This window comes from Elgaria multicarinata, chromosome 9 (genome assembly GCF_023053635.1).
Source record: "Elgaria multicarinata webbii isolate HBS135686 ecotype San Diego chromosome 9, rElgMul1.1.pri, whole genome shotgun sequence".
NCBI classification, from domain to species: domain Eukaryota; kingdom Metazoa; phylum Chordata; class Lepidosauria; order Squamata; family Anguidae; genus Elgaria; species Elgaria multicarinata.
Window position 1 is genome coordinate 23094514 of NC_086179.1, and position 27965 is coordinate 23122478.

General features: G+C 43.3%; 1 protein-coding gene across 1 annotated transcript in view; it reads right to left on the reverse strand.

Moving 5' to 3' along the window:
• The window catches only part of PKP2 (plakophilin 2), a 60381-nt gene extending 46501 nt beyond the window's left edge, over positions 1-13880 (reverse strand). Inside the window, exon 1 of the mRNA XM_063134963.1 lies at positions 13688-13880. Within this exon, the coding sequence (XP_062991033.1) occupies positions 13688-13880 (193 nt within the window). The remainder of the gene's footprint in view (positions 1-13687) is intronic.
• Positions 13881-27965: the final 14085 nt, after the last annotated feature.

Below are 27965 nucleotides of genomic sequence, written 5' to 3' on the forward strand. Positions count from 1 at the left end.
CTCCTTTTTCTTATTATTGCTGCCACCGGCTTAGTTTGACATGCAGAGACAGCCAACGAGAAAGTAGGCCGTGGCATCTGCTGCTCCTCCTTCTCACCACCACCATTGTCTGGGCCAGAGCGAGAGACAGGTGAGAAAGCAGGTTGCAGTGGTGAAGAGAATGAGCAACTCTCTTCTTGTCAGTGTGCCCATGCTAGCTTGTGTGTCCTCAGCAGGTCCCCAACCACATCTGCCCTTGACGTCAGCTCTAAAATTCTCATGTTTTACGATTGCAACAATGAATTGGTGGAGGGTAATAAGTAAGTCCTGTTGAGATGTACAGGTTTCTGCTTAGTGTTGGTTATTCCTCAGTCCTACCTTTCTCTGCCCACCTCAGTTTGTTACAAGGCATTGTCAGGACATTTATTTTTCTCCTTCTTTCTGCAGCAGTGACTTTGCCTCTGACCTCATGCGTTCTATGTTGCACCGTAGGTCAGGGAAATCTAGAGTGCCTTCATAAACTACGTGCTGTAGGGAAAGCAGAGCCAAATTCACAGGCCCAGCCCTCAGGTTTACTACCTGGATAATAGCCTAGACACTCAACGGAAGAAGGCTGGAAGGAAAATGTGGGATTGGAGTGAAGGGGTGAACAATTTCACATGGCAAATGAATCATTGTACATATTTCCTGTTTTACTCACACATAGCCATTGATTAGCAAGCGGAAGATGTCTGCCCACAACAGAAACAGATATTGCACATCTGCTGCGATGGCATTTCTGCAAATTCCAGCATCAGATTAGAAAGTGATAATCCTTAGGAATGGTTTTGCAGATGATCAGTTGTTAACTCAGATTTCAATTTAAGTTTATACAGATTAGGACTTAAAACATTCAGCATCTTAATCGGCGCCTTATCCCTTATTGAAATAAATTCAAGGCGATCCCCTGGGAAGCAGTGCTCGACTATGTCAGTACTATAAATCAACTTCACAGTTAGCCATGGAAATGAAGCACGTTGCAGCTCCTTCTGGAACTGGCTACCTTGTGGAATCAACTTGCCAGATCCATTGCTTGTTGGCCTGCTGTGGCCTTCAATATTTTATTGCCTAAGGAAATTTCTACCCCACTTTTTGAGCCCCGAAGGCAGCTTCCCAATTAAAACACACACACACACACACACACACACACACACACACACACACAGAGTGAGATAAGCACACTCAACTTAAAAGGCAGTGTAGTGTAATGGTTAGAGTGTTAGACTCAGACTCGGGAGATCCAGGTTCTAGACCGCACTTGGCTGTGAAGCTCAAGTGGTGACTTTTGGACCAGTCATTGACTCTCAGCTTAAACTATCTCACGGGGTTGTTGTGAGGATAAAATGGAGAGGAAGGGTTCCTTGCAAGAGGAAAAAGTGGGATATAAATGTAATCATTCATCCAATCCAATCGTTTAAAAAGCAACAACTGCATCAGTTTAAAAATACAATCACCTCAGCACAAAGCTATAACAGACTGAGCGCACGGCAGAATAAAAACATCTTTAATGTCCTCCTAAAACTCAACAGAGAGGGGCCAATTGAACCTCTTCTGGAGGGAGTCCCACTGGGTGCTGCTACTGAGAAGTCCTGCTTTTGGGTCCTCACCAAGGACACCTCTGAAGGGGGCAGAAAACAAGGCAGGGCCTCAGATGTTGAATGCAGTGCACAAAAAGCTTCATGCCTGGCTTGGGCCAGGTTCAGAAAACTTGGCCCAAGCTATTTAGGGCTTTATAGATAACAACTAGCACTTTAAATTGCACCCAGAAACAAGCAAAGGAGAAATTTATTTCTTTTTATTTTATTTATTTATTACATTTTTATACTGCCTAATAGCTGAAGCTCTCTAGACGGTTCACAAAAATTAAAACCATAATAAAACAACCAACAGGTTAAAAACACAAATACAAAATACAGTATAAAAAACACAACCAGGATAAAACCACGCAGCAGAAATTGATATAAGATTAAACTGGTGCAATACATGCCGAAAAGCAGACACCAGAAACTCCTTCGGCTGCTGCATTCTGCATAAGATCGGGGACATTTTCACATGGCGGCAGCGTTGTGAACCAAATGAGCTTCTGTTAAGCAGTGCTATGGCTTGGCTGATAGGGCAGAACGGACATGAACAGGTGAGGTTCAGACCAACACCTGCCGTGCTTTGGAATCCATCCAGAGGAATGGGTAGGCCACAAGGGCAATTGGAAGAGCGTACGTGCAAGGGAAGAGCTGGTCAGGAGCAGTTAGGTGGCAGAGTCGTAAAAGACGATTCTCAAGAAGGTGGGAGGGAGGGAGGGAGAATGATGACTTCAGGAGATGAGACTGTGGTTGCTGTGATCTTGCTTGGCTTGCTCCTCTGCTTCTTCCTATGTCCTTGTAAGACCTGCTGGTGGAGGCTGGTGGCTCTGATGCCAGCGGGGCGGTAAATCCTCTACAGGTTTCAGTCAGAACTCTAAGGGGGAATCCGCACATCGTTCCGAGATTGCTTCTAAGCGACCCCAGTGCGGCGTGAAAGCGATCGTGTACCTGGCCTTTGGAAGAGCCGACGAAGAGACGTCCTTCCCGCCGTCGCCGCCACCCACAGACCTCCTCGACGACCGGAGAGGAGAGCTCGGCTGAAGAAGGCAGGGTTGAGAGCGGAAGAAGCTCTCCACTCCGCCTTCTTCCCCCGAGCTCTCCGTCCCAGCCGGCGAAGAGGGAGTTGGGTGGCGGCGGCGGTGGGAAAGACGTCTCTTCGTCGGCTCTTCCAAAGGCCAGGTACACAATATCTTTCACGCCGCACTGGGGTCGCTTAGAAGCGATCTCGGAACGACGTGCGGATTCCCCCCAAATGGGCTAATCCAAGTGGAAGCAAGCCAACTTCAAACCACCATTTTTGAAGTGGGCTCGTTTTCACTAACCATAGTTAACATTAAGCACAGTTTAGGGTTTGGATGACATGCTAAGTTGCAGTTGATCTAGTACTGAAGCTTCTGATCTCCCTGTGGCAGTGCTAGGGGAGGGAAGGATGGAGCATGTCAATCCAGGGAGAAACTAGGCCAGGACCCATAACAAGGGAGAGGGCCTTTTCAGTGGTGGCCCCCCAATTATGGAATGATCTCCCCGATGAGGCTCGCCTGGCGCTAACATTGTTATATTTTCAGCGCCAGGTCAAAACTTCTCTCTTCTCCCAGGCATTTAGCAGCATTTAACAACATATGCGAAGTTGTGTTTTTTTTAATGGGCCCCAGAACTGCTGTTGTTTAAATGGATACTGTTTTTATACTGTGGCTTTTATATTTCTGATGGTTTAAAATTTTGTATACTTTTTTCATGTTCACTGTTTTTAACTTTTGTAAACCGCCCAGAGCGCTTCAGCTATGAGGCGGCATATAAATGTAATACATAAACAAACAAACAAACACTAAAGCTTAGTTTAGCATTATGTCTGAATGCAGCCAGTATGTTCAATTTAATTACATGTACTTAGGATTGGTTTCAATAGGGGATTATGACCACAAAGGCACATAGAAAGCTGCCACACCTCTGATAGCTCCTTTGGAGTTCTGACTGAAACCTGGAGCGGAGCCACCAGTACCCACTGACTTCGGAGCCACCAGCCTCCACTGATGCATGCTTAATCTATATGTTTTTATACACCAAAGATCTCCACGGCACTCTCCTCCCAAGGAAACTGGTTCTTTAAAGGCTGCTCTGAACCTTCCGCTGCTTGGGCAAGGTATACGTAAAATGGGAACGCTTAGGAAAGCCATAAAACCTGACAAACCTTGAAATGCGGTCAACCTGATAAGCGGTAGGACACGGACCTAGAAAGCTCATTGGGTGGCCTTGGGTATGATAGTGTCTCTCAGCCTCAGCTCACTCAAAGGAATGCCACAAGGACAATGTGCTGTTCCATCAAGGAAGGTGGGACCCACGTATCACTCCCTTTAATAGCAGACGTAGGTGGTGAGTGCCGACACGATTGGAGTCAAAACAGGGCCACTGAGAAATGTATCAGCATGCTGAGGGAAACTCTGAGGTTTTCTGAGGTACAAAGAGGGCCTGTTCACACAACCCGCTAAGGCATGCTTAGGCCACTAAGCCTTTTGCAGCAAATGGTTAGTGACTGTGTTTAAACCATGGTTATATCGCCACCATGGTTAGGAATGGTTCACATGACATGATAAGTCATGGTTTATTTATTTTATATATTTATTACATTTTTATACTGCCTGATAGCCGAGGCTCTCCGGGCAGTGCATAATTAAACCATAACATACAGTAAGTATACAATAAATTAAAACGTTAAAGGGTAAAAGTGCAATATAAAAACGGATAAATTATAGTCCAGGGAAAGCCCGTGTGAAGAGGTATGTTTTTAGGAGGTGTTTATAAGCTACAAGACTTTCTGCCTCCTGAACCACACAAGGGAGGGCTCACATGTCACGCAAAGCCATAATGTTTAGCTCAAAATGCTTAGCCACCGTGGCTTAGTGTGTCATCTGAACAGGGTCAGAATATTTTAAAAAGCAGACATAAGGGGGCACCCCACCCCTAACAGCATAATAACTACTGAGTATACACAACAGTCATGGAATGGTGAGTCAGTTGGAAGAGAAAAACAGAAAAATGGAAGGGGCCTGGAAGAGTGGAATGCCCTGTTTGGAGCACTCCTGTTAAATAAGAGGACATTTCGTGGTAGTTTTCCACTTTGTAATAAATAATCTTTCTATATAGAACCCTGTTGTCTACATTCCATCCCACTCTAGTGTGGCCAAGATATAGCCCAGAGCAGGCAATGCAGATAAGAGCAGGCACGGTTCTCAACGTCTGGGGTTACTGCAATCAATTGCGAGAGGCAGCAAGATAGCATGACCTGTGCTTCAACGGTGTCCCAGAGACAACTAGGGATGTTGGAGAAATTTGAGATGGACTAAAATAGTTCGGATTTCTAGGAATCCAACCTGCGGTACCTGCTGTAGGCTGGCCTCCCAAGCTGCGTGGAGTCTGAAAGCTTTCAGATTTTTTTTAAAAAAATAATAATTCCTGAAATTTATGTGAATTCATTCACAGGAAAATACACGTTTCTCCTGAGACATATGTCATGCTAGAAAATATACATCGGGAAAAGTTGAATGGAATAGGGAACAATATGCTAAATTATACGTACGAACATAAGTTATATAAATTGTGCATTTTTCCACATAATGGGTATTCCCCCCCGCAAAAAAAAATCCATTCATGAATGCATGCTGGAATGAACAACACCGCACAATCCATGAAACACACACAGGTCAGAGTTCAAAAAATCCAGACATCCCTTGAGGCAACCACTTTACTTTCTCCCAACTAAGTGAATTACAGTTTGCCATTTCCTTCTATGGAGAATAGCAAACCAATTCAATCATCATCATCATCATCATCATCATCATCATCTCATAAAATATACTGGGACAGAGCAATTCATACTGACAAAACAGTACCTTGTAACCGACCAGACATAATGGTCATAGACAAAAAAGAAAAAAACACATACCTCATTGACATAGCAATACCAAATGACAAAAATGTTGTTGAAAAGGAAGAGGAAAAGAGAGAAAAATATACACCACTGGCCATGGAAGTCAAAGAACTATGGCAACAGGAAAAGGACACAATTATTCTGTTAGTCACATCTGTCACTGGCATCACATAAAAAAAAAAAACTATACAGAAAACCTTTAGAAACAGCATACCAAAATACATCCACACCAACATCCAGAAAGCAGTCATAACTGAAACATGCTCAATTGTCAGGAAATTCCTGAATCTGTAAAAGACAGCATGACTTGGCAAAGCCCGTGATGTTTGTCTAGAAAAACCACCATGAGCGAGAAAGTGATAACAACAACAACGATGATGATAATAATAATACCTTTTCCCCTTCTTGCAAGGAACCCAAGGCGGCTTACATGGTCCTCCTCCTCTCCATTTTATCTTCACAACAACCCTGTGAGGTAGGCTAGGCTGAGAGTCACTTAGTGGGCTTCATGGCCGAGTAGGGATCTCCTCAGTCCCAGCCCAACACTCTAACCACTACACCACACTGGCAATGCATCTGAAACTCCAGTAATGAAAATAGAAGCTGCCCTCTTCCGGTCCTTATCCTGGATGACCCAGTACTTATTGATAGGAATCCTGCTGGGGTTGCAGTGTGCATCTGTGACACACCACACATGCACAGATACATAAATGCTGTATGCCAGCTTCCATAACCTGGTGCCCTCCAGATGTTTTGGACTCCAACTCTCATCAGCCCTGGCTAGCATGGCTAATGTTCAGGAATCCTGGGAGAGTCCAAAACATCCAGAGGGCACCAAGTTGGGAAAGGCTACTCTACATCCTGCTCTGGGTTCCCTGAGATATACATCCCCCGTCGTCCCCCCCCCAGCAGGACATTGGGCATTTTGTTTGTAATACACAAAATGCATATTAGTTACATGCAAAAATACCCTGTGCCCACTGTTCAACACGTGAAGTCCTGAAGTCCCAAACCGATTCCAAAAAGCAGCCATTAATGGGGCTGAGTACATCTCCATATTGTAGAAGCAACTCCTGAGAAGGCCCTGCTCTTAGAAGATGTCAGCCTTGTATTGCTAAAAGCAGGGGCTTTCAGGGAGATCTTAAAGATGTGGATGGGCGGAGAGAGATATGGGAGGACCCACTAGGAAGCAGGGTGTTAGCTATTCATTCATTGAAATAAGACTTCTCAGTATATGCTAAAAGCAATAAAACAAAACAAACACAAATATTTTAGATTTCACAGCAAGTGAAAACCTGGTGGCAGGACCCCTGCGGCAGACTTCTAAAGAGGTACACCAAATCTTTTATCTCCTCGGCTTAAAGATCTCCTGATTAGTTTGGGGGCAGATACATGGGACGCTTTGCCTGTATAGATATGGATCTAGCAGCAGCAGCAGCAGCTCTGGTTTAGCAAACCTTATCTCAATTTATTTGCAAATTAGTTGTGTGCTTCCCAGTGCTCTGATCTGATTGAACAGTTGGGTTACCTGAAGTTCAGTTTGGTTAGCTTACACTGCTCTGCATTTCCTCTGGCAAACAGAGCTCTTCGGCAACATCCATTAACTGCTAGTAGGATCTCCTTTAAGGTTTCCTAGAAGGCTGACCTACGCTAGTCTTGTTACAGCAAACACATGGACAGGCTTGTGGCGTCTTCGCAGCTAATGGAATTAACTGTGGCATAAGCTTTTGTGGACTACTTCTCCACTACGTCTGATGACGTGTGCTGCAGTCCTTCAAAGGTTATGCCGCAATAAATTGGTTAGTCTTTATAAGGTGCCACAAGTATCTTTTCTGTGTTTGCTTAAATGCGGGGTGGGTGGGTGGGTGGGATTCCTCAGAACAAAGGCTAAGCAGGAAGATTAGATTTCAAAGCGAGAAGGAAGAGAGACTTATCAGCCTTAAAATTGGATGTCTCCACTTCAGAGATGGAGAGCTTGTTAAATCTGTCATTAAGGTGCAGACAGCAAACTGTGGCTTTATAACATTGCACAAATGAGAAGCAATGTGTGTGAGAATCTACCAATTTTTAAAAAGTTCTGAAGTATCTTAACACTGAGATTTGTCATTCCTCTACTTCACTCTAATGTCCTCACTAAGTCCACAGTTTTCTTACTGATATAAATGTCCAGCAAGATATTTTTAATATGCCCTCCCATCTCATTCTTCAACCTTCGACTGCATATTTATGACCATAGCAATAATTCCCTTTATGCTGATTCTATATGGAAGCCCATTGTGCATACACCTATTTGTTTAGTTAGATTTATTGAGCAGCAAAAGTTACAGCAGCTGTACATTAACAGATGGGTTTATGTCCCCAGTGAACACACATCCTAGTTCAGGGATGGAAAATAGCTGGCCCAACAAATAACCCAAGTGTGCCAGGAAAATCAAGGCAGGAATTTATTTATATAGCATTTCTTCCACAATGTTTTACACAAAGACATTATATGAAGAGAGACTGAAAGAACTGGGCATGTTTAGCCTGGTTAAGAGAAGATTGAGGAGATACATGATAGCACTCTTCAAATACTTCAAAGGTTGTCACACAGAGGAGGGCCAGGATCTCTTCTCGATCCTCCCAGAGTGCAGGACACAAGGCAGGCTCAAGTTACAGGAAACCAGATTCTGGCTGGACATCAGGAAAAACTTCCTGACTGTTAGAGCAGTACGACAATGGAACAAGTTACCAAGGGAGGTGGTGGGCTCTCCCACACTAGAGGCATTCAAGAGGCAGCTGGACAGCCATCTGTCAGGTATGCTTTGTTGCACTTGATGGCCTTGTAGGCTCCTTCCAACTCTACTATTCTATGATTTTATGATTCTAATAAAAATACAAGGCCACCCACTCGCCTTTAAAAACCCAGTGGCAAACTATTTTCAAAGGGGATGAAATATACATGCGAGAGAATGTAAAGTTGGTCTCCTAAAAGCACTATAGATGTAGCTAACTCCTCAGTTTCCTATTTCTCATGGACAGATGGATGATTGTAATATTTACGGGACTGAAGGACACTGGGATTATTTGCCGGTGCTTAATAAGTCTAAATTTAAAGTTTGGTACGAAGCAGAAGCAAGACCAATTTGGGCTTCTTGTTCTTTGTGGTAAATAATAAGAAACCTCAGAGACGCAGGTGTACAGTCGGCCCTTTATAGAGACAGGAAGCTATGCAGAAGAGGAACTTGGCAGATACAAAGTCCTTATTTGCTTTGAATGAGTCACAATTCATTTCCATGCAGGGTTCTAAACCACAGATCAAACACTGCCAGATACAATGCTAGGTAGCTAATTTCTAATGGTTGTGAACCGCCCACAGAGCTTTGGCTATTGGGCAGTATAGAAATGTAAAAAAATAATAAAAATAAAATATTTGAAAGAGCCCCCCGGGTTGATTGTCTTATTGGGTGATTGCACGCATGTCTGTACACCGGACGTGCATGCAGTGTGCAGCCCTGAGGCCACAGGTGTACGGCTTCCCAACCAATGTATATACAATGAAACACACACACACATGTACAGTCATCACATGAGAGACACATAATTTTCTACACGGAAGTGTCTTCTATGTAGGAAATCTGTCTTGTTTTAAGGAGCCCCAATTGGTATCCAGCTCCCTAACATTGAAGCTTGCATTTTTGTTTATGCACATTCTATTCTCAACATTCCTGGCATCTCAAAAATGAAAAATGTCCTAAATACCAGCATACTGGAAAAACAAAGTTAGTCAACAGCGACGAGACAAAAGCTATACATAACAGAACAATGTCCGTGCCAGTCAGTTACAAATGCTTTGTAGGAAAGCTAGAACACCTCTGGAGCTTTCTCCTTTGTAGGTGTGTTTTGGTAGGTGTGTATACATAGGCATTGTTCCAACTTGCAATTTCTTCTGATTGGGCGGCTTCAGATAAAGAGACTTTTGCAGTGGTTTTTGCTATGCTGTTGGCAAATAACAGGGCGACATTTATAGTAAACACCCAAGACACTGTCTAACAATATCCAGGGATGTTTCTCCCTTTTTCTCTTTTTATAATTGAAAATTTCATGGCCAGGATAACACAAAACATATATGCCTTTACTACTCTGTATGGAAAAAAATATATATTATTGAAAGATTGAAAATCCTGTTAAAGCTTTCTGATGGGAGCACAGTATTTATGTACAACACCCTCCCTTTATACCAAATCATATCTAGTATGATTTTCCATCCCCACACCCCTAGAGTAAGAGGGCAGCTGAATGTGCCTTAATAATCCCATCTATGACAGATGGTTTCCCAAACACCATCCAGCTGTTGGCTGGATACAAAGGAGAACCTCTTCAACAGATCTTACTGCACATATTCTGTTCAGTCCCTGGTATTGACTCTAATGGGCTCTAAACCACACATCCAACAAAGGCAGTTACAGTGCTGTGCAACTAACTTCTAATGAATCATTAAGGGCGCAATCCTATGCATGTTTAGACTAAAAAACGACCTACAATTCCCAGCATTCCCCAGCAAGCATGGGAATTGCAGGACTTTTTTTCTGTCTAAACATGCATAGGATTGCATATATATATATATATAATTGAAGCAGTTATTATGTAAATCCTGGCTCTCTCTGTTTATTATAGCCATCAAAGGAAGAAAGGCTAGGAGGTCAACAGCACTAGTAGCTATAAATATTCACCTGCTCAGCACAGGGAAGAACTGTTCTTAACTACCTAGGCAATCGAGGTGTATTCTACAATGTGTTGGAAGCACAGAACACCCAAAGTCTCCCCACCTGATCCTTACAACTTGCAACAACTGGTTGCCTACTGCTGAGATTAAAACAATTAAAAACAATATACAAAATGTAAACCCTCAAAAACATACAACGTACATAGAAACATATATGTAAAAACAATTATAAGCAACTTGATAAACAACTATAAAAACAGATCCAGGATCAATGAAGTTTTAATGCGAAAAGCCCATTATCCACCCATACCTCAACTCATCAACAAAACATTGAGGTCAATGCTATCTACATTCTTTCACTCACCAGAAAAAGTTTGAAGTTAACTTAGAATCAAAGAATCATAGAATAGTAGAGTTGGAAGAGGCCTATAAGGCCATTGAGTCCAACCCCCACCCCCCCGCTCAGTGCAGGAATCCACCCTAAAGCACACCTGACAGATGGTTGTCCAGCTTCCTCTTTGAATGCCTCTAGTGTGGGAGAGCCCACCACCTTAAAGCTGGGCCCTTTCATTTTAGAAGACAGCCTTGTCTATTTTGGGCACTATTTTGTGGATTGTTTTGCGCACATTCCTTCCTAGATACTATAGTGTAGGATTCACCCACCCACCTCATCGCTGGGCTGGTGACTTGGGATTGAATCCTTTCACGGGATAGTTATTCGAATGACCCAACCCAGTGCTTGACTCATCCAAATAGACTGTGTCATCTTTACTCCATGCCCTCAAGGCTCCTTTCCTAAATCGTTTTGCCTCCCTCCTTCCTGCTGGCTATTTATGTGCACTGTAGTTGTTATCGGGGTAGGCAAACTGGTGCTTTCCAAATGTTGTGGACTGCAACTGAAAGAAGACCCGGTCAGCATGGCCAATTCCATTTTTGAAAGAAATTCTCCCAGTCTGTGCATGTCTCACCATGCAACAAATCAAGTCTGTTGACTAAAATGGATTGTTTGTCTATGTGCATTGGCGGTTGTGGAACTCTTTGAGATCACAAAGGCTGGGGTGGGTAGGTTGTCTATACGACTTTGTGTTGGAAGGGGATCAGCTCAAAACCCCGCAGCATCGCTGCTGCAAGGCTAAAACAAAAAGGCTAGATGGAGCAGGAAGGAGCGGGATCTATCCAGCTGGAAAAAACGCAGCGCCGGTGGCCATTCTGTTGTCAAGCCCGCCCCCTGCCCTGCGTTCCCACACTTACCCAAGCTACGTCCATTGGATATCCCAAACCAAAGCTCATGCTATTAAACCATCCAGAGAGGTGGTATACAAATGTAAATAATAATAATAATAATAATAATAATAATAATAATAATAATGTGCTATACGAGTTATGAACAAAGAGCAGCAGCCAGATTTTTCAGTGAACAATAAACACTGGATAGAGGTAATCATTTACCAAGAGGTTCTTCACTTGCAAGAGGGCAGATGTAACTATGTAGGGAGCAAGTTGTTTGTAGTATCTAGGGCTGATCCTTATATTAGAGGAATATAGTTCCATTACCATGTAGTCACTTGCCAGTGATACTCTGATAATGTAAGAACTTCAAAATCACAAGGGAAGGAACTAACGCTGCAGTTCCTTCTCACACCCACCTTAGAGGTAGGAGGATGGGTTATGGATCAGGAAGTAAAACAAGTTGTTGTATCTTCTCACAAAACCTCCCATGTTCTAATGTTACTGGAGCGGCTTGGAACTAAGCCACGGAAAAGAGCAACCACACCACTCCCATAATATTTTTAACTGGTGATTCGACTGTTTAAATCCTATTTTATTGTGATTTTATCATTGCTCTATTCTATTCACCGCATTGGACATTTTGTTTTCGTAAAGGTGGCATTTTTAAAATCAAAAGAACTACCTATAAATCACTTCCCTTGCGTTATACTTGGGGTGTTATACTTAGGCAGAAATTAACTGCAATAGTAGACAGTACTATGAGAAATGTAAATGAAAGACAAATGCATAATGTGAGAGCTCAGATACTGAATTTGTTATAACACAAGGTGTTTTGTTCAGATAGCTATATTATTTAGTGCATGATAAATAGGGGGTCTACTTTTAAATATGTTTGCTCTTATCTCCTTACCTCCTCCATCTTATTCTTTTTATTTTCTACCTTTTGAAAAATTGTAGTGGACTTTTTAATTAAACATTTTACTCTACTGTGCAGCTGTTGAGGGTATTTATGGCCTTCGTTCCCCTTCTTTTATATATTGTGCATGTATATATATTGTACAATGTGTATTTGTATTGATTGTGTACATATTCGATTAAGAAAATTACCACAAGTGTTATTTGCCCTTGGTAAAGTGAATTTCATTAGTTCTCACAATAGATCAGAAATGTGTGATAGCAGGAAAATGGTAAAATTTGCCTTGGCGTGGGTCCGGATGGTTGCACGTGCTCCATAGTGGATTATTACCACTGACTCTCATGCACAGTAAACTCTACATGTATTATAATTTTGAAAAAAAAATGTGCCCACTAGATCTGAAAGGTTTCCACTGACCCAAAGTTGAAGTCTTATGTGTTGACCTCTGATATTTTGCACAGACAAAATCAAAAGGGACCTCGATTTTACTGTTTCTGATCATTCATAATTCAGATAAACTCATAATTCACAGTATTTTGAAAGAGGAAAGATTGGTAGAAGCTATAGAGGAGACATAAAGCTGAAAGCAGGGAAGTAGTTGGAAATGAAAAGAGAACGAAAAAGGACGTGTAGAAAAGGAACGGGAGTCACTGAACGAACAGTGGTAGGACCCTGTTTCCTGGAAAATATCTGCAAAGCTGCAGTCTTAAACACAAACACACTTGCTATTATGCGCAACAATTGTACTACGGCTGTGTTTACATGCTTTAAATGTAAACACACAACTCAGCCCACAGTTAAGCATTTTAAAAGCTTGATAGAGATCAGTGGGAGAGATTCTAATCTGTCTCATGCTTTTGTCCATCAGATTTTCAAGCTTTCAAATTTGGATAGATTGTGCCCTTTCAAAATGGGTGCGGGAGGGTGGGGAGGTGGGAATTTAAGAGCTCCTTCTATTGCAGGTGGGCCGAGGATCAAAAAAGATCTATTTCAACCCCGTTTAATTATTTGCTTAGGAGGTGGGGAATGAAACTTTCAAAAGAAACACGCACACATGCAAAGGAGGCAGCAGTGCTGGCCAAAAGGAATAATATAACCCCCTCCAAAAATCTATTTAGTGTAATACCTTTATTAGCCCCACTCAAAAGATCACAAAAAGTTTGCACATTTTGGAGAGCGATCTTTACTAGTCGGCCTAATCAAGATACCCCACTGTATGGATTTTGGATATTATTATTTTTTTTCAAAAGGAAAAGTTGATAAGAAAGTGGGAGGGATGCGGCCAAGGGCCACCGCCGCCCTCCCGGACTCACCGTTGCCTTTGCTTTTCCTGGCCAGGGTCTGCTGGACCTGCCGCTGGATGCGGAGCGATTTCTGCGCCTGGGCTCGGCCGCCCGACAGCTCGGAAGGCAGCGCCAGGGTGGAGCTGTCCAGCTCGTCCAGAATCTGCTGGCCCGAGACGGTGCGGATGTAGCCGGCATCGGGGCCCAGCACAGGAGCTGCCATGGTCGCACAGACGGCGGGGAGGCGGTGGCCGGGCAGGCGAGCAAGCAGCCGTCGGCTGGGCGCGGGCTGCAGGACCTGCTGCGGAGCTTGAGGCGGGCTCAGCCGGCAGCGCCAAGCCTCCGCCCCCTGGCGGAGCGCGGCGGGCAGGGCCGGCCACGCCTTCCCCGCGGGGATCTGCTGCCAGCCGCGCCCGGCGGGCCAACCCGGCGGCTCCGCCCTCGCTGGGCGCGGCGCTGCACCTTTCACCAAACCTCCTCCAGGGGACGGGACGCCGCGCCGCGCCTTGGTGAGGCCCAGTAACTTCAGGGTTGGCTTTGAACTGAAAAGCCTGGAAGGCGGCAGGAGAGAAAACCGAGGACTCAAGCCAGAGCTCGCGCGTGCTTCCCCTGGGCGGGAGCCCCAAGGGAACTACGCGCGACTTGCTCCCGGCTCAAGAGGAGTGCGGGCGTGAACCGGGCTTGAATGCCGATCAGCTCTTTGGGGGAAGCGTCCCGACGGAGCCTGGTTCCTGCTTTAATAAAAAAGACCCCGAAGCTCAGGAAACGCAACACGCATTCGCTGATCTTGAAGTCTTTCCTCAACTTGGTGTCCTGGATACACACTACTGCTTTAAAGTGCTTTATAACAGTTTTGACAACTTTATGTGGAGTGTGTCCTCGGCCCCAACAGTTGTCAAAACTGTTTTAAAGCACTTTAAAGCAGTAGTGTAGATCCTGTGCTTTGGACTTCAACTCCCATCAGCCCCGGCCATGGTCAGGAACGCTGGGAGTTGTGGTCCATAACATCTGGAGGGGACCAGACTGGGGAAGGTTTCCTTTGAGGCAGAGAAATGTGCTCTCTACCTAAGAGCCATGTTGGATCAGACCATCTAGTCCAGCACGCTGTTCACACAATGGGCAGTCAACTGTCGACCAGGGACCCACAAGCAGGACATGAGTGCAACAGCACCCTCCTACCCATGTTCCTCAGCATCTGGTGCATATAGACTTGCTGCTGATACTGGACTGATACTGTTCAGTATCAGTCCAGTACCTCTGCTCTGATACTGTTTAGGAACGTTTTCTTTTTCATCTGCTCGGGAACAGGATCTTTTTTTGTTGCGCAAAGAAGGCTAGACGGGCCGGGAGATGCTCGGGACGCAGACAACATGAATAGAAGCTGCGGAAATCCACGAGTGCCCAGTATTGAGCGTGCAATAAAAAAGTTCTGATGATGCCTAAGATTGAAGAAAAACTTTTAAAACATGAATTTAATCTTCCCAAAGTAACATTGATGTAGCTTGTAACACTTAGCTTTAAGATCTTTGTGGAAAACAAATGAACTTTTTCTCCAGAGAATTACACTTTTCAGCCACCTTGTGATGCAATGCTTTTTACACACTCTGGCATCCGGGGTTTGGTCTGTGACTCAGGACATTTCAGGTAGTCATCAGTTCTTGCTTCTTCCCCAGAAGGAACATGTGTTGAATCAGACAAGCCTATGCCATGTTTATTTTTATTTATTTATTTATTACATTTTTATACCGCCCAATAGCTGAAGCTCTCTGGGCGGTTCACAAAAATTAAAACCATAATAAAACAACCAACAGGTTAAAAACACAAAAACAAAATACAGTATAAAAAGCACAACCAGGATAAAACCATGCAGTAAAATTGATATAAGATTAAAATACAGAGTTAGAACAGTAAAATTTAAATTTAAGTTAAAATTAAGTGTTAAAATACTGAGAGAATAAAAAGGTCTTCAGCTGGCGATGAAAGGAGTACAGTGTAGGCGCCAGGCGGACCTCTCTGGGGAGCTCATTCCACAACCAGGGTGCCACAGCAGAGGAAACTCTCCTCCTAGTAGCCACCTGCCTCAATTTCTTTGGCAGGGGCTCACGGAGAAGGGCCCCTGTAGAAGGTCCGGGCAGGTACATATGGGAGGAGGAGTTCCTTCAAATAACCTGGCCCCAAACTGTTTAGGGCTTTGAATGTCAATACCAGCACTTTGAATCAGGCCCGGACCTGGACTGGCAGCCAATGAAGTTGTAAAAGGACTGGTGTGATGTGGTCTCGCCGGCCACTCCCTGTTAATAGGCGGGCTGCCCTATTTTGTACCAGCTGAAGCTTCCGGACCGTTTTCAAAGGCAGCCCCACGTATAATACATTGCAGTAATCCAAACGAGAGGTTATCAGAGCATGGATAACTGTAGCTAGGCTATCTCTGTCCAGATAAGGGTGTAGTTGATATATCAGCCTAAGCTGATAAAAGGTGCTCTTTGCCACTGAGTTCACCTGTGCCTCAAGTGACAGTTCTGGATCCAAGAGCACCCCCAGACTATGGACCCGATCCTTTAGGATCCTTTCCTTTTCCAATGTGCATTCTAAGAACACCTTCTACTATGCTCTATTTGTCATGCCTGGAATTCTACCCTTTCTTGATGTTTGCTTATTGTGGGGTTGAGTATTAATGAGCAAAGACTTGAAGAAAAGAAACTTATCATGGTCCACTCCCTCATGACCAGGGGATGTTTTCTTTTAATTTCCCCAAGCTTTTCAGTCATAAAATCTTCTAGTGCTTTACACATTTTTTTGCATTAATGTCATCTCCTGTTATTTGTTTGGGCATTGGCTGGTCTTCCTGTTCCCCATTTAGATTTCATGTTTATATTATACTACTCCTTTATGGTTTTAATTTTTTACTGTAAACCTCCAAGAGAACTTTGTTTATCAGGCGGTATTTAATTATTGCTTTATGTAATCTGCTCAGAGAAATTTTGTTATTAGACAGATCAGAAAGATAATAAATAAATACATAATATATTTCCTGAGGCCAGGAATTCAGCCTGTAGAAGGTGATATGCCTCCATGGCTAGGTGAAGGAGCAGAGAATCATAGAATCATAGAATAGCAGAGTTGGAAGGGGCCTACAAGGCCATCGAGTCCAACCCCCTGCTCAATGCAGGAATCTACCCTAAAGCATCCCTGACAGATGGTTGTCCAGCTGCCTTTTGAAGGCCTCCAGTGTGGGAGAGCCCACAACCTCCCTAGGTAACTGATTCCATTTCGTACTGCTCTAACAGTCAGGAAGTTTTTCCTGATGTCCAGCTGGAATCTGGCTTCCTTTAACTTGAGTCCGTTATTCCATGTCCTGCACTCTGGGAGGATCGAGAAGAGTTCCTGGCCCTCCTCTGTGTGACAACCTTTTAAGTATTTGAAGAGAAATTGTGTGGAGTCAGATTTGCAGTTTGAATTCTGAGAGCGAGAATGCAGGAACTCAGAGTTGGCTGACAATTAGGCATCTTGGAGGTTCAGGAATTCTTTTCTGAGATGAAGGATTGCTGCCTGCTCCAGGAGTGTTGATTTGCTTCCAATATGGTCTGCATGTATTGTTTTATATAGAAATATTATGAAGATAGACCATGTTTCCATGGATCAAACAAAGCGAAAACCCCTATATCCTTTTCTATTATGTCTTACTGCTGGGAAAGTGGGGAGTGAGTGACAATAAATTAGAACTTCTTGAAAAGTCTCTGGGGGTGCAATCCTATGCATGTTTAGACCGAAAAAAGTCCTGCAACTCCCAGCATGACCCAAGCCCGGGGCTGGCAGGGGCACGCTGGGAGTTGTAGGACTTCTTTTTTGGTCTAAAACATTACATTACGCCAGTCCTTTTACAACTTCATTGGCTGTCAGTCCAGGTCTGGGCCCGTTTCAAAGTGCTGGTATTGCCATTTAAAGCCCTGAATGGTTTGGGGCCAGGTTATTTGAAGGAACGCCTCCTCCCATATGTACCTGCCCGGATCTTAAGATCATCTACAGGGGCCCTTCTCCGTGAGCCCCTGCCAAAGGAAGTGAGGCAGGTGGCTACTAGGAGGAGGGCTTTCTCCGCTGTGGCACCCCGGTTGTGGAATGAGCTCCCCAGAGAGGTCTGCCTGGCACCTACACTGTACTCCTTTCGTCGCCAGCTGAAGACCTTTTTATTCATTCAGTATTTTAGCACTTCATTTTAACTTAAATTTAAATTTTACTGTTTTAACTCTGTATTTTAATCTTATATCAATTTTGCTGCATGGTTTTATCCTGGTTGTGCTTTTTATACTGTATTTTGTATTTGTGCTTTTAACCTGTTGGTTGTTTTATTATGGTTTTAATTTTTGTGAACCGCCCAGAGAGCTTCGGCTATTGGGCGGTATAAAAATGTAATAAATAAATAAATAAAATTGCACCCCAGATTGTGTGCATGATTCACGGCCAAAACATTATTAGAATAAATGCAAGGAAAGCGAAAGAAAAATAATAATCCACATTTGCAGAAGCAAATACAAAGTCATGTGACAATTTGCTGCTTCTCCACTCTGCGTTGTCATAATGGGTCTTTGATTGCTAAAGTGTCTCTCATTGTCTGTATACAAATCATTGCATAATTTGAAACCATCTCAGGGCAGTGGCCAAACTTCAAAAGATGAGTATATCTAAATGTTCATGAGCAATTATTCAGAATGGACACATTTATATAACCTGAACTCAACTGGTTGCTCTGGCAGCTTCATAAATTCTCAGGTTAATGCCAGTCAGGAGACTTTATAACCCTCAGGGAGGTGGTGCACTCTATTTCCTCCTAGCATTTTTTTGTAGCTGACATATTAGCTGTACAAGCAGCATTTTTTAAAAAAGTCAATGACATGTGTTTTCTTTTTCTCTTTCGATGTCACTCCCTCTGTCCTTTTCTCATTTCACTTCCTGCACATAGATCATAGGGCAACCCAGAGCATGGATTGAGCATGGGTTGTCATTGAATTGTGGGTTCGTGTTGAATCATGGGTTGTTATGCGCGAACCCTGCACTATGGTTTAACTGGGTTGTTAACCACAAACAAGCCCGGAAGAGAACCCATGGTTTATTGTTGGGCCGTGAACTCTGGGTTGTTCATGGTTATCTAAGATGCTCACTCACTTGAAATGCCAGAGCTCCTGCATGCAAAGTATGTGCTCCACCACTGATAAAAGTGTCATTAAAACACTGGAATAAAATAACTTTCTTAGGGTTCTGCTAAAAGCCAGTGAAGAGGAGCCATGGGTATCTCCCTGGGCAGGATATTCTACAGATTCGTTTTGGGGGGGGGGTCACCACAGAGAAGGCCCTTCTCTGCATTCAGCTGGAAAAGGCAGATTTTTCATTTCTTCCATTGTCTGAGGTGAGGAGGATGAGTATGAGGGACAAGACGAAGTTGGTTATTGCTCAAACTCTCTTACCTGGGAAGCTTTTTTGACCCACTCACTCTTGGCTTTGCAGCACTCCAGAAATATCTTCCCATGTCAGAAAGCATTGGTCTGACATTGCCATGGTTTCGATCTTTCATGCTCTTTTCTCCTTGTTCTATTTCATGAGCTCATGCTGCTGGCTTTGGCTATATTTTTTTTAATGGTCACATTTAATTTCATGCAGCATAGTGGCTAAGAGTCAGAAGGACAAATCCTATGCATGTTGAAACTGAAAAAAAAACACCATTTATAGTGTACTCTATTATGGAATTAATATACAATATGAAAATTAGTGGCCTTTTGATACTAGTTCGGTTTTATATATATTCACCTGTTGATATCAAGTCCTTCATTTGTAACACATTTTTATCTTGGAGTTCATGCTAATGTATGGACTGGACTTATTCTATATCAATTTGAAGCATATGGAAAGTTTGCATATGGTAGCCCTTTGGTTAAATGCAGATAGGTATTCATAGGTACACATGGATTCACTGTGACGAGTTTGCACGGCACTTTGAAGATAAAGTCGCTCAGATTCGTCATGAATTGGACACCACACTTAATGCAGCACCACTAGTAGAGGCGTTCAGAGCGCCGTCCGGCTCAGTTTTATTGGATGAGTTTCAGTTATTGAGGCCCGAGGATGTGGACAAGGTGCTTGGCCAAGTCCGGTCGACCACCTGTGTGCTTGACCCTTGCCCCTCGTGGCTCATTACATCAAATAAGGAGGGGATCGCCGGCTGGGTCCAGGAGGTTGTAAATGCCTCCTTGAGAGAGGGAGTGGTGCCGGCCTCTTTAAAAGAGGCGGTAATTAGACCACTCCTGAAGAAGCCTAATCTGGACCCGGAAGATGTAAACAACTACAGGCCGGTGGCTAATATCCCTTTCCTGGGCAAGGTGCTTGAGCGGGTGGTTGCAGGACAACTCCAGGCACTCTTGAATGAAACGGATTATCTAGATCCATTTCAATCGGGTTTCAGGCCTGGTTTTGGAACAGAAACTGCCTTGGTCGCCCTGTGGGATGACCTCTGTCGGGAGAGAGACAGGGGGAGTGCGACCCTGTTGGTTCTCCTGGACCTCTCAGCGGCCTTCGATACCATCGACCATGGTATCCTTCTGGATAGGTTGTCTGAACTGGGAGTTGGAGGTACTGCGTTGCAGTGGTTCCGCTCCTACTTGGATGGCCGATTCCAGAAGGTGGTGCTGGGGGATTATTGCTCTGTGCCGTGGCTCCTAAGCCATGGGGTTCCGCAGGGCTCTATTTTATCCCCTATGCTGTTTAACATATACATGAAGCCGCTGGGGGAGGTTATCCGGAGATGTGGACTGAGGTGTCATCAATATGCGGATGACACCCAGCTCTACCTTTCCTTTTCATCAAACCCAGGTGAGGCAGTGACTGTTCTGAACCAGTGCCTGGGCACGGTAATGGACTGGATGAGGGCTAACAAACTGAGACTCAATCCAGACAAGACGGAGGTACTGTTAGCGGGTGGTTCATTTGTCCGGCGAGGTGATGTTTGCCCTGTCCTGGACGGGGTTGCACTCTCCCTAAAGGATCGGGTCCGTAGTTTGGGGGTGCTCTTCGATCCAGAACTGTCACTTGAGGCACAGGTGAACTCAGTGGCAAAGAGCACCTTTTATCAGCTTAGGCTGATATACCAACTGCGCCCTTATCTGGACAGTGATAGCCTAGCTACAGTTATCCATGCTCTGATAACCTCTCGTTTGGATTACTGCAATGCGTTATACGTGGGGCTGCCTTTGAAAACGGTCCGGAAGCTTCAGCTGGTACAAAACAGGGCAGCCCGTTTACTAACAGGGACTGGCTGGCGAGATCACATTACGCCAGTCCTTTTACAACTTCATTGGCTGCCAGTCCAGGTCCGGGCCCGATTCAAAGTGCTGGTATTGACATTTAAAGCCCTAAACGGTTTGGGGCCAGGTTATTTGAAGGAACGCCTCCTCCCATATGTACCTACCCGGACCTTAAGATCATCTACAGGGGCCCTTCTCCGTGAGCCCCTGCCAAAGGAAGTGAGGCAGGTGGCTACTAGGAGGAGGGCTTTCTCCGCTGTGGCACCCCGGTTGTGGAATGAGCTCCCCAGAGAGGTCCGCCTGGCGCCTACACTGTACTCCTTTCGTCGCCAGCTGAAGACCTTTTTATTCACTCAGTATTTTAACACTTAATTTTAACTTAAATTTAAATTATACTGTTTTAACTCTGTATTTCAACCTTATATCAATTTTGCTGCATGGTTTTATCCTGGTTGTGCTTTTTATATTGTATTTTGTATTTGTATTTTTAACTTGTTGGTTGTTTTATGATGATTTTAATTTTTGTGAACCGCCCAGAGAGCTTCGGCTATTGGGCGGTATAAAAATGTAATAAATAAATAAATAAATAAATAAATGTGAGGGTTAAGTGCTTAGAGTAAGTACAACCAAGCTCTCACAAACTTTGCCAACATGCCCAAGTTCTGAACTACTGATCAAGTAGCAACTACCTTTTTAAAAATCAGTACTTCGAACTTAGTAACAGGAAAGAAGCTACATTGACACCTTGTGGTTATTTTGAGGAAAAGCATGTATTAGAGGAATTCTGCAATTTTAAATATGTGTTACCATAATGGCAAGTTCTTAAGTGAAACTTAGGGAGACTCTACAGTTCCATAGTATACGTATTTATCGCTTACCCTTTGTCCCACTACCTGACAGGATCGTTGTAAGGATTAATAAGGGCACATTCCTATGCACGTTTAAACAAGGAAAAAAATCATACAACTCCTCAAATTCCCTCCTCAGTATGTCTCGCTGTGGAAGGCTGGGAGGTGTAGGACTTTTCTCTGTCTAACCATGCATAGAATTGTATCCTAAGAAGCAGATGTTGGACAGACATTGGACAGGGATGATCTAATAGTATATAACTGAATGATGAGCTTCAAGGCCTGTCCAGCTCTAAATTTTCCCGATTCTCTGATTACTGAGATAACAGACACAGATTTTTTTTATACTTGTTACCTAACCCTGTGTATGTATAACTGGAAGTAAGTCCCAAGTTCAATAGGACTAATTTATGAGTAACTTGTGCATAGGACTTACATGGAAGTAAATCCATGGAATTTCCAAGCAACGTCCCTAGAATTGGGTAGCATATGGTATAAATATCGGCCATTTCTGTGACCACGATAGAGGTTTTTAATAGCCTGCCCTGGCTGTTGTTTCTTTTAAAAATGTATTATTAGGTGTGTGTTTCTAAACAAAGAAATTTGACTTTAAAAACAAACAAAACAACATGAAGGGCCAAAAAGAGATATAGGAAAAATTCAAGAACAAGAAAAAGAAAACCAGGGGTTGTGATTGTGAATATTGGAATGGACCCAATATTCATTACATAGCATAGTCCACTAGCTCTGATTTCAGTGCCCCTCTGAGTGAAGCTGCAGATCTCCCAGAGAAGTATTTTGCTACCAGAGAAGTAATTGGCATGTACAAAGAAATACCAAAGAGTCCAATGCCTCCAAGAATGCCTAGGGAGAAGTCCCATTGGAGAAGCTGGGCACAGTGAGGGAATGTCCGCATGACATGTCCCTATTTGGATCAATTAAAAGCATCTATCTTTTTACATCGGTTCAATCGAATCAATCCTTTGGGTATGTATTACACAGATCTAAACTATCAAGAAACTATACTGAGAAAACACCACTCTTTTCAACATTTGATGGAATTCTGTGTATTGGATTCTTCTTATATTTCTGTGTATTGGATTCTTCAGGGAGTCCTTGGAAGAAGCAAGCTGTTAACGCTCAGCATACCTGGGAATGCTGGAGCTCATTTGAGCAGACTGGTAGAAAATATGAACTGAGTAAATTATGGAGAATATAACTTCAAGGGCTTGATTTCAAACGTAACTCTTGCTGAGAAGTTACTCACTGACTAGGAGATATAGCCACTGGACATTGACAGAGTAGTGCACCAATACCTCAAAAATTAAGTACCTAGTAGGAATATATCAAGCTATGGCCATTTCCCCCTCTTATTGGAATCCTTGACTTACCTCAGGACACCTATATCATGTTTCTTGAGTAGACAAAGGGACAGGTCTGGATCAATGGCTTTAATTTAGGACACTACTGGCCAGCCCATGACCTTCAGATAACAGTGTTTGTTTCAAACAAACACTGTTTCATCTTCTGCAGACAATATTACAGTTGTGTAGATGGGGAAGTCACCTTGTGGCACTCAGAAATGTTTGATAGAGTTTATAGACAAGCCCATTCTCAATGCAACCCTTCAACTATGAAAGCAGTACTGAGAAGTTGTTCGCTAGAGTTGCATGGTTGGACCATATATTAGTATACCTTGTATCTGCTTCTTTTATTCAACAGACCCTCCATTTTCTACACTCTCTGTTGTGAGGGTGGATTTTAATCCCCCCCCCCAGAGGTATAAATTAACTGTGGAGACTTTATAACAATAGTGACAACTGTTGGGGCCCAGGACACACTCCAGATACTGTTTTCAAACCATTTTCAAAGTGTCATATCCTGCTTGGTGTAGATCTGGCCCTAGATTGGTTGAGGAGAATTTGGTAAACATTAATAATGGTCAAGTTAATTCATTTCAAGAGGCTGTGGGGGGAGTTGGCCATCTGTATGATGTTTTTATTTTTAATTGATACTGTGTAACTTGCACAGTTCATGGATTCTCTAGCTGCTCTTCATCAAACTACACTATCCCATCCCTTCTGTTTCTCTATTGCATGGCTTATTCAACAGGTATGTAGCATTGGCCATCTGCTAGCCCAGCTGTTCTGCCAAGCTACCAGAAGTATTCCAGTGCTGTATTTTTCCTGCTGACCAATTTAAAGACAGTTTACTCTCATCTACAGGCTTGGGACATCTTCTTTCCATTGCTAATCAGTGTAGTTATTTCAGGATTTCTGTTTTGGTTATAGCACCTTTCTTAATTCTGTAAGTCATTTCGTATTTAGACCATCTGGACTTGACGGCATTAAAATTTATTCTGTTCCATGAGCTCCTCTCAGTCCTGAGCTGATGAAATTTTGTAAAGCAGTTCTTGGAACGGTGGACATATCTTCCCCCTTGTGTAACACCAAATAATGGTGATGATTCACTAGCCCCAAATGTGGACCAAGATGCCCAAATTGAATTTTTCTCATTTGCTTTGGCAGAGGCTAGAGTACATCTGTTCAGAATGTTTTTAATAATGATTTAGCAAGGCTTGCCATGTACCGAATCATAGCAGACAATGCCGTTTGTTAAATGTGGAAGGGGTAATATCCCCACAATTATTGTAAAATGCTTTTTAAAACTATGTGCATCCAGACCAAACTGGGTTCATTGAAGAGATGAAACAGAATACAGATAGTGAATTATAAAAATAACAGAAAGGTTATTAAATCTATCTATCTATCTAAAGACTGTGCTGCCATTTTGTCCCTAGATATTGGAGTTCATTAGGCAGGACTTTAAAACCATAAATGCAATGATAAAAATGAAAAGTTTCCATATCTTTGGGCACAGTATGGGATTTACAAACATAGGCCAGATCTAGAAAACTTCTAGATGCACGTCCAAGAGCTTGGAATATAAGTTTGTAGTCCCAGCATGACCAATATAAGGATAGGTCCATCCTTATCTTGGTCAGGCTAGGACTACAGCTGTGCAGGGCAATCATAACCAAGATTATGGCAACCAGCTTGATTGATAACTGGCAAATAGAGGGAGAAAACGTGGAGGCAGTGACAGACTTTGTATTTCTGGGTGCAAAGATTACTGCAGATGCTGACTGCAGCCAGGAAATCAGAAGACGTTTACTTCTTGGGAGGAGAGCAATGACAAATCTTGATAAAATAGTTAAGAGCAGAGACACCACACTGACAACAAAGGTCCGCATAGTTAAAGCAATGGCATTCCCCGTAGTAACCTATGGCTGCGAGAGCTGGACCATAAGGAAGGCTGAGCGAAGGAAGATAGATGCTTTTGAACTGTGGTGTTGGAGGAAAATTCTGAGAGTGCCTTGGACTGCAAGAAGATCAAACCAGTCCATACTCTAGGAAATAAAGCCAGACTGCTAACTTGAGGGAATGGTATTAAAGGCAAAACTGAAGTACTTTGGCCACATAATGAGAAGACGGGACACCCTGGAGAAGAGGCTGATGCTAGGGAAAGTGGAAGGCAAAAGGAAGAGGGGCCAACCAAGGGCAAGATGGATGGATGATATTCTGGAGGTGACAGACTTGACCTTGGGGGAACTAGGGGTGGCGACGGCCGACAGAAAGCTCTGGCGCAGGCTGGTCCATGAAGTCACGAAGAGTCGGAAACGACTGAACGAATAAACAACATCAACACTCTAAAGTTAGTCTCCCACCTCCCACTCACTCAGGTGTATTACTCTTCACCATCAGTGTGAGGGAATAATTTTTGATAACAAGTGCATATAGCATTGAGAAGGGGGCACGGCTCAGTGGTAGAGCACCTGCTTTGCATGCCGAAGGTCCCAGGTTCAGTCCCTAGTATCTCCAGGTAGGGTTTGGAAAACTCCTGCCTACAACCACTCAGTGTTGACCATACTGGACTAGATGGATCAGAGGTCTGACTTAGTATAGCTTCCTATGTTCGTAAAATAGCAACGTCACATATAAGCTGATGGGATCTGAGCTAGCAGCAATTGGCCAAGAAACGTATATTGAGGTTGTGGTGGAGAGCTTCATGAAAATATCAACCTAGTGTGAAAAAAAGGTAAATTCTTTGTTAGGTATAATTAGGAAAGGTATCAAGAATAGAACTGCCAATATCATATTGTCCTTATACAATTTGTTTTTGAACAATTTTATGTAGGCCAAATAAAAAGGTCTGGCTACATTACCATTGGCACTTAAGGTAGCTGTCCTTCTATGCTAAGCTGGTTTGTGTGTGTGTGTGTGTGTGTGTGTGTAGGCTGGGGTGTGGGGTGTGTGCCAGCTGGTGTGTGTGTGTGTGTGTGTGTGTAAGAATTTGCAGGGACTGCACCATTGGAGGGATGGACTAACCCCTTCTCTGTGACACATGGTCCTGATTGGGTTTCACCCCCATGGCTCTTATATTAAAAGTAAAAAACAATCACACCATGCCACAATGGGCCCGTTCAAATGACACAGAGGGCTCTGTGGTTAGCTTAACCATGTTTCTCTGTGGTTAGCACTAATCTGCATGTGGAACTGTCATACATGACACCATTAATCCTGTCCAATTACCGTTTTCCTTAACCAGACATTAACCACAAAGCAATTAGATGAGTGCCTGAGTCTTCCGAATGCTCTGCCCCATATCCCATCAGCCCTTGCGCTAAGAGAGCTGGTAGTTGTGCGATTTAGGCTATTTAGGCCGCTCTATACTGCTAGCTCTATGATTACGGCTCCTTTACCAGAAGTGTGTGTCAGACACCTTAAGCCAAAGTTAGTGCCACTAAGCCTGCTGCAGAACAGGGATGGTGAAGCCGACCACAATGTGGTTAGCGGAGGCACCTGGTTAAGGAAAAAACATGTCAGACGACACCGTTAACCCTGCTGCTTAACCAAAAACCCTTAACCAGCATGGTTAATGGTGTCGTCTGAACAGGGCCAATATGTGTTCAAATTGTAATGTGTGGCTTTACCCTGAGAAGAGAAGTGAAAGCTACCTAAAAGAGCAGCTTCTGATTTGGAGAAGAAACTTGTAATGAGAATGGAAGTGGTTTCAGGAATTTGCATAGATTAAGCAGGGGAGATAACAGTATGGTTCATTGCATCTGATGCCTTCTTTGTGCAGCCATAGTAAAAGGCATTGGTGAAACTTCCTGGGTTTATTGTGTATAACACATTTACATCTGAATGTAAATATCAAGTGGTTGTAATAAAAGTGTAAGCAAAAGAAAGGGAGAGAAAATAAGTTATTGAAAGTACCATGTAAATGAGCTTTGCTTTCCAAATGCCATAAAATGTCTCATTAGAAATTAAAGAAGCCTAGGTATTTCGAGAGCTTCGCTTCTTTTACTCCTAATGAGACAAACAGTGGGATGAAATGTCAAGCCCTGCTCCCATATCAGTGTATAATCTGATTTCATGGGTTTTAAAGAGAAAATCTAGACAGCAGCAGAAATGAGCAATGGAGCAATGAGAGAGTTCTTTAATATTCATTATAGAGATTTATGAAGAAGACAGATTCAGTGTTTTTCTTTCTTGTGGATATACACATAAATTTGTGTATATCCATAGCAATGAATACATATGAAATGCAACTTGCTGACAATTATTCTTGAGCTTCAACAAAAGCAGACCAGATATCCAAATAAGTATTCATTTGAAAGTGGTGTCTCTATGTCCCCCATTCAAATGTTGAAAGTGTTATAAGATCCTCAATCCATTGTACTGTAGGAAGTAAGCATTTATCCTCCCACTGTTGTAACATCAGGGTTTTAGCTGTCAAGAGGGTGTGGCAAATTGAACATTGTTAATTTTCATGAAGCAGGTGTAAATGTAAAAGAACTTGCAAATATTAAAGACTGTTCCAATACAAAATTTAGCCATATAGTAACCTCCTCTCAAAAAGAAGCAACTATAGGACATTGCCAAAACCTATATTTAAGGATGCAGTCCTATGCCAGTGCTTGTAAGCCTCTTTTGGGCATCCAATGTAGAACGGAAGCATCAGCAGAGGCAGTCTTCGCCTCTGTATTCCTCCTGCTCTACATTCTGGCTAGATGGGCTTTTTTCCAAACTAGCTGGGGTGCATTGGAGTGGAAGGGAAGGGGCCTGGGCCAGCCAGCCTAAGGATATCTCATATCCCAGTTTCCCG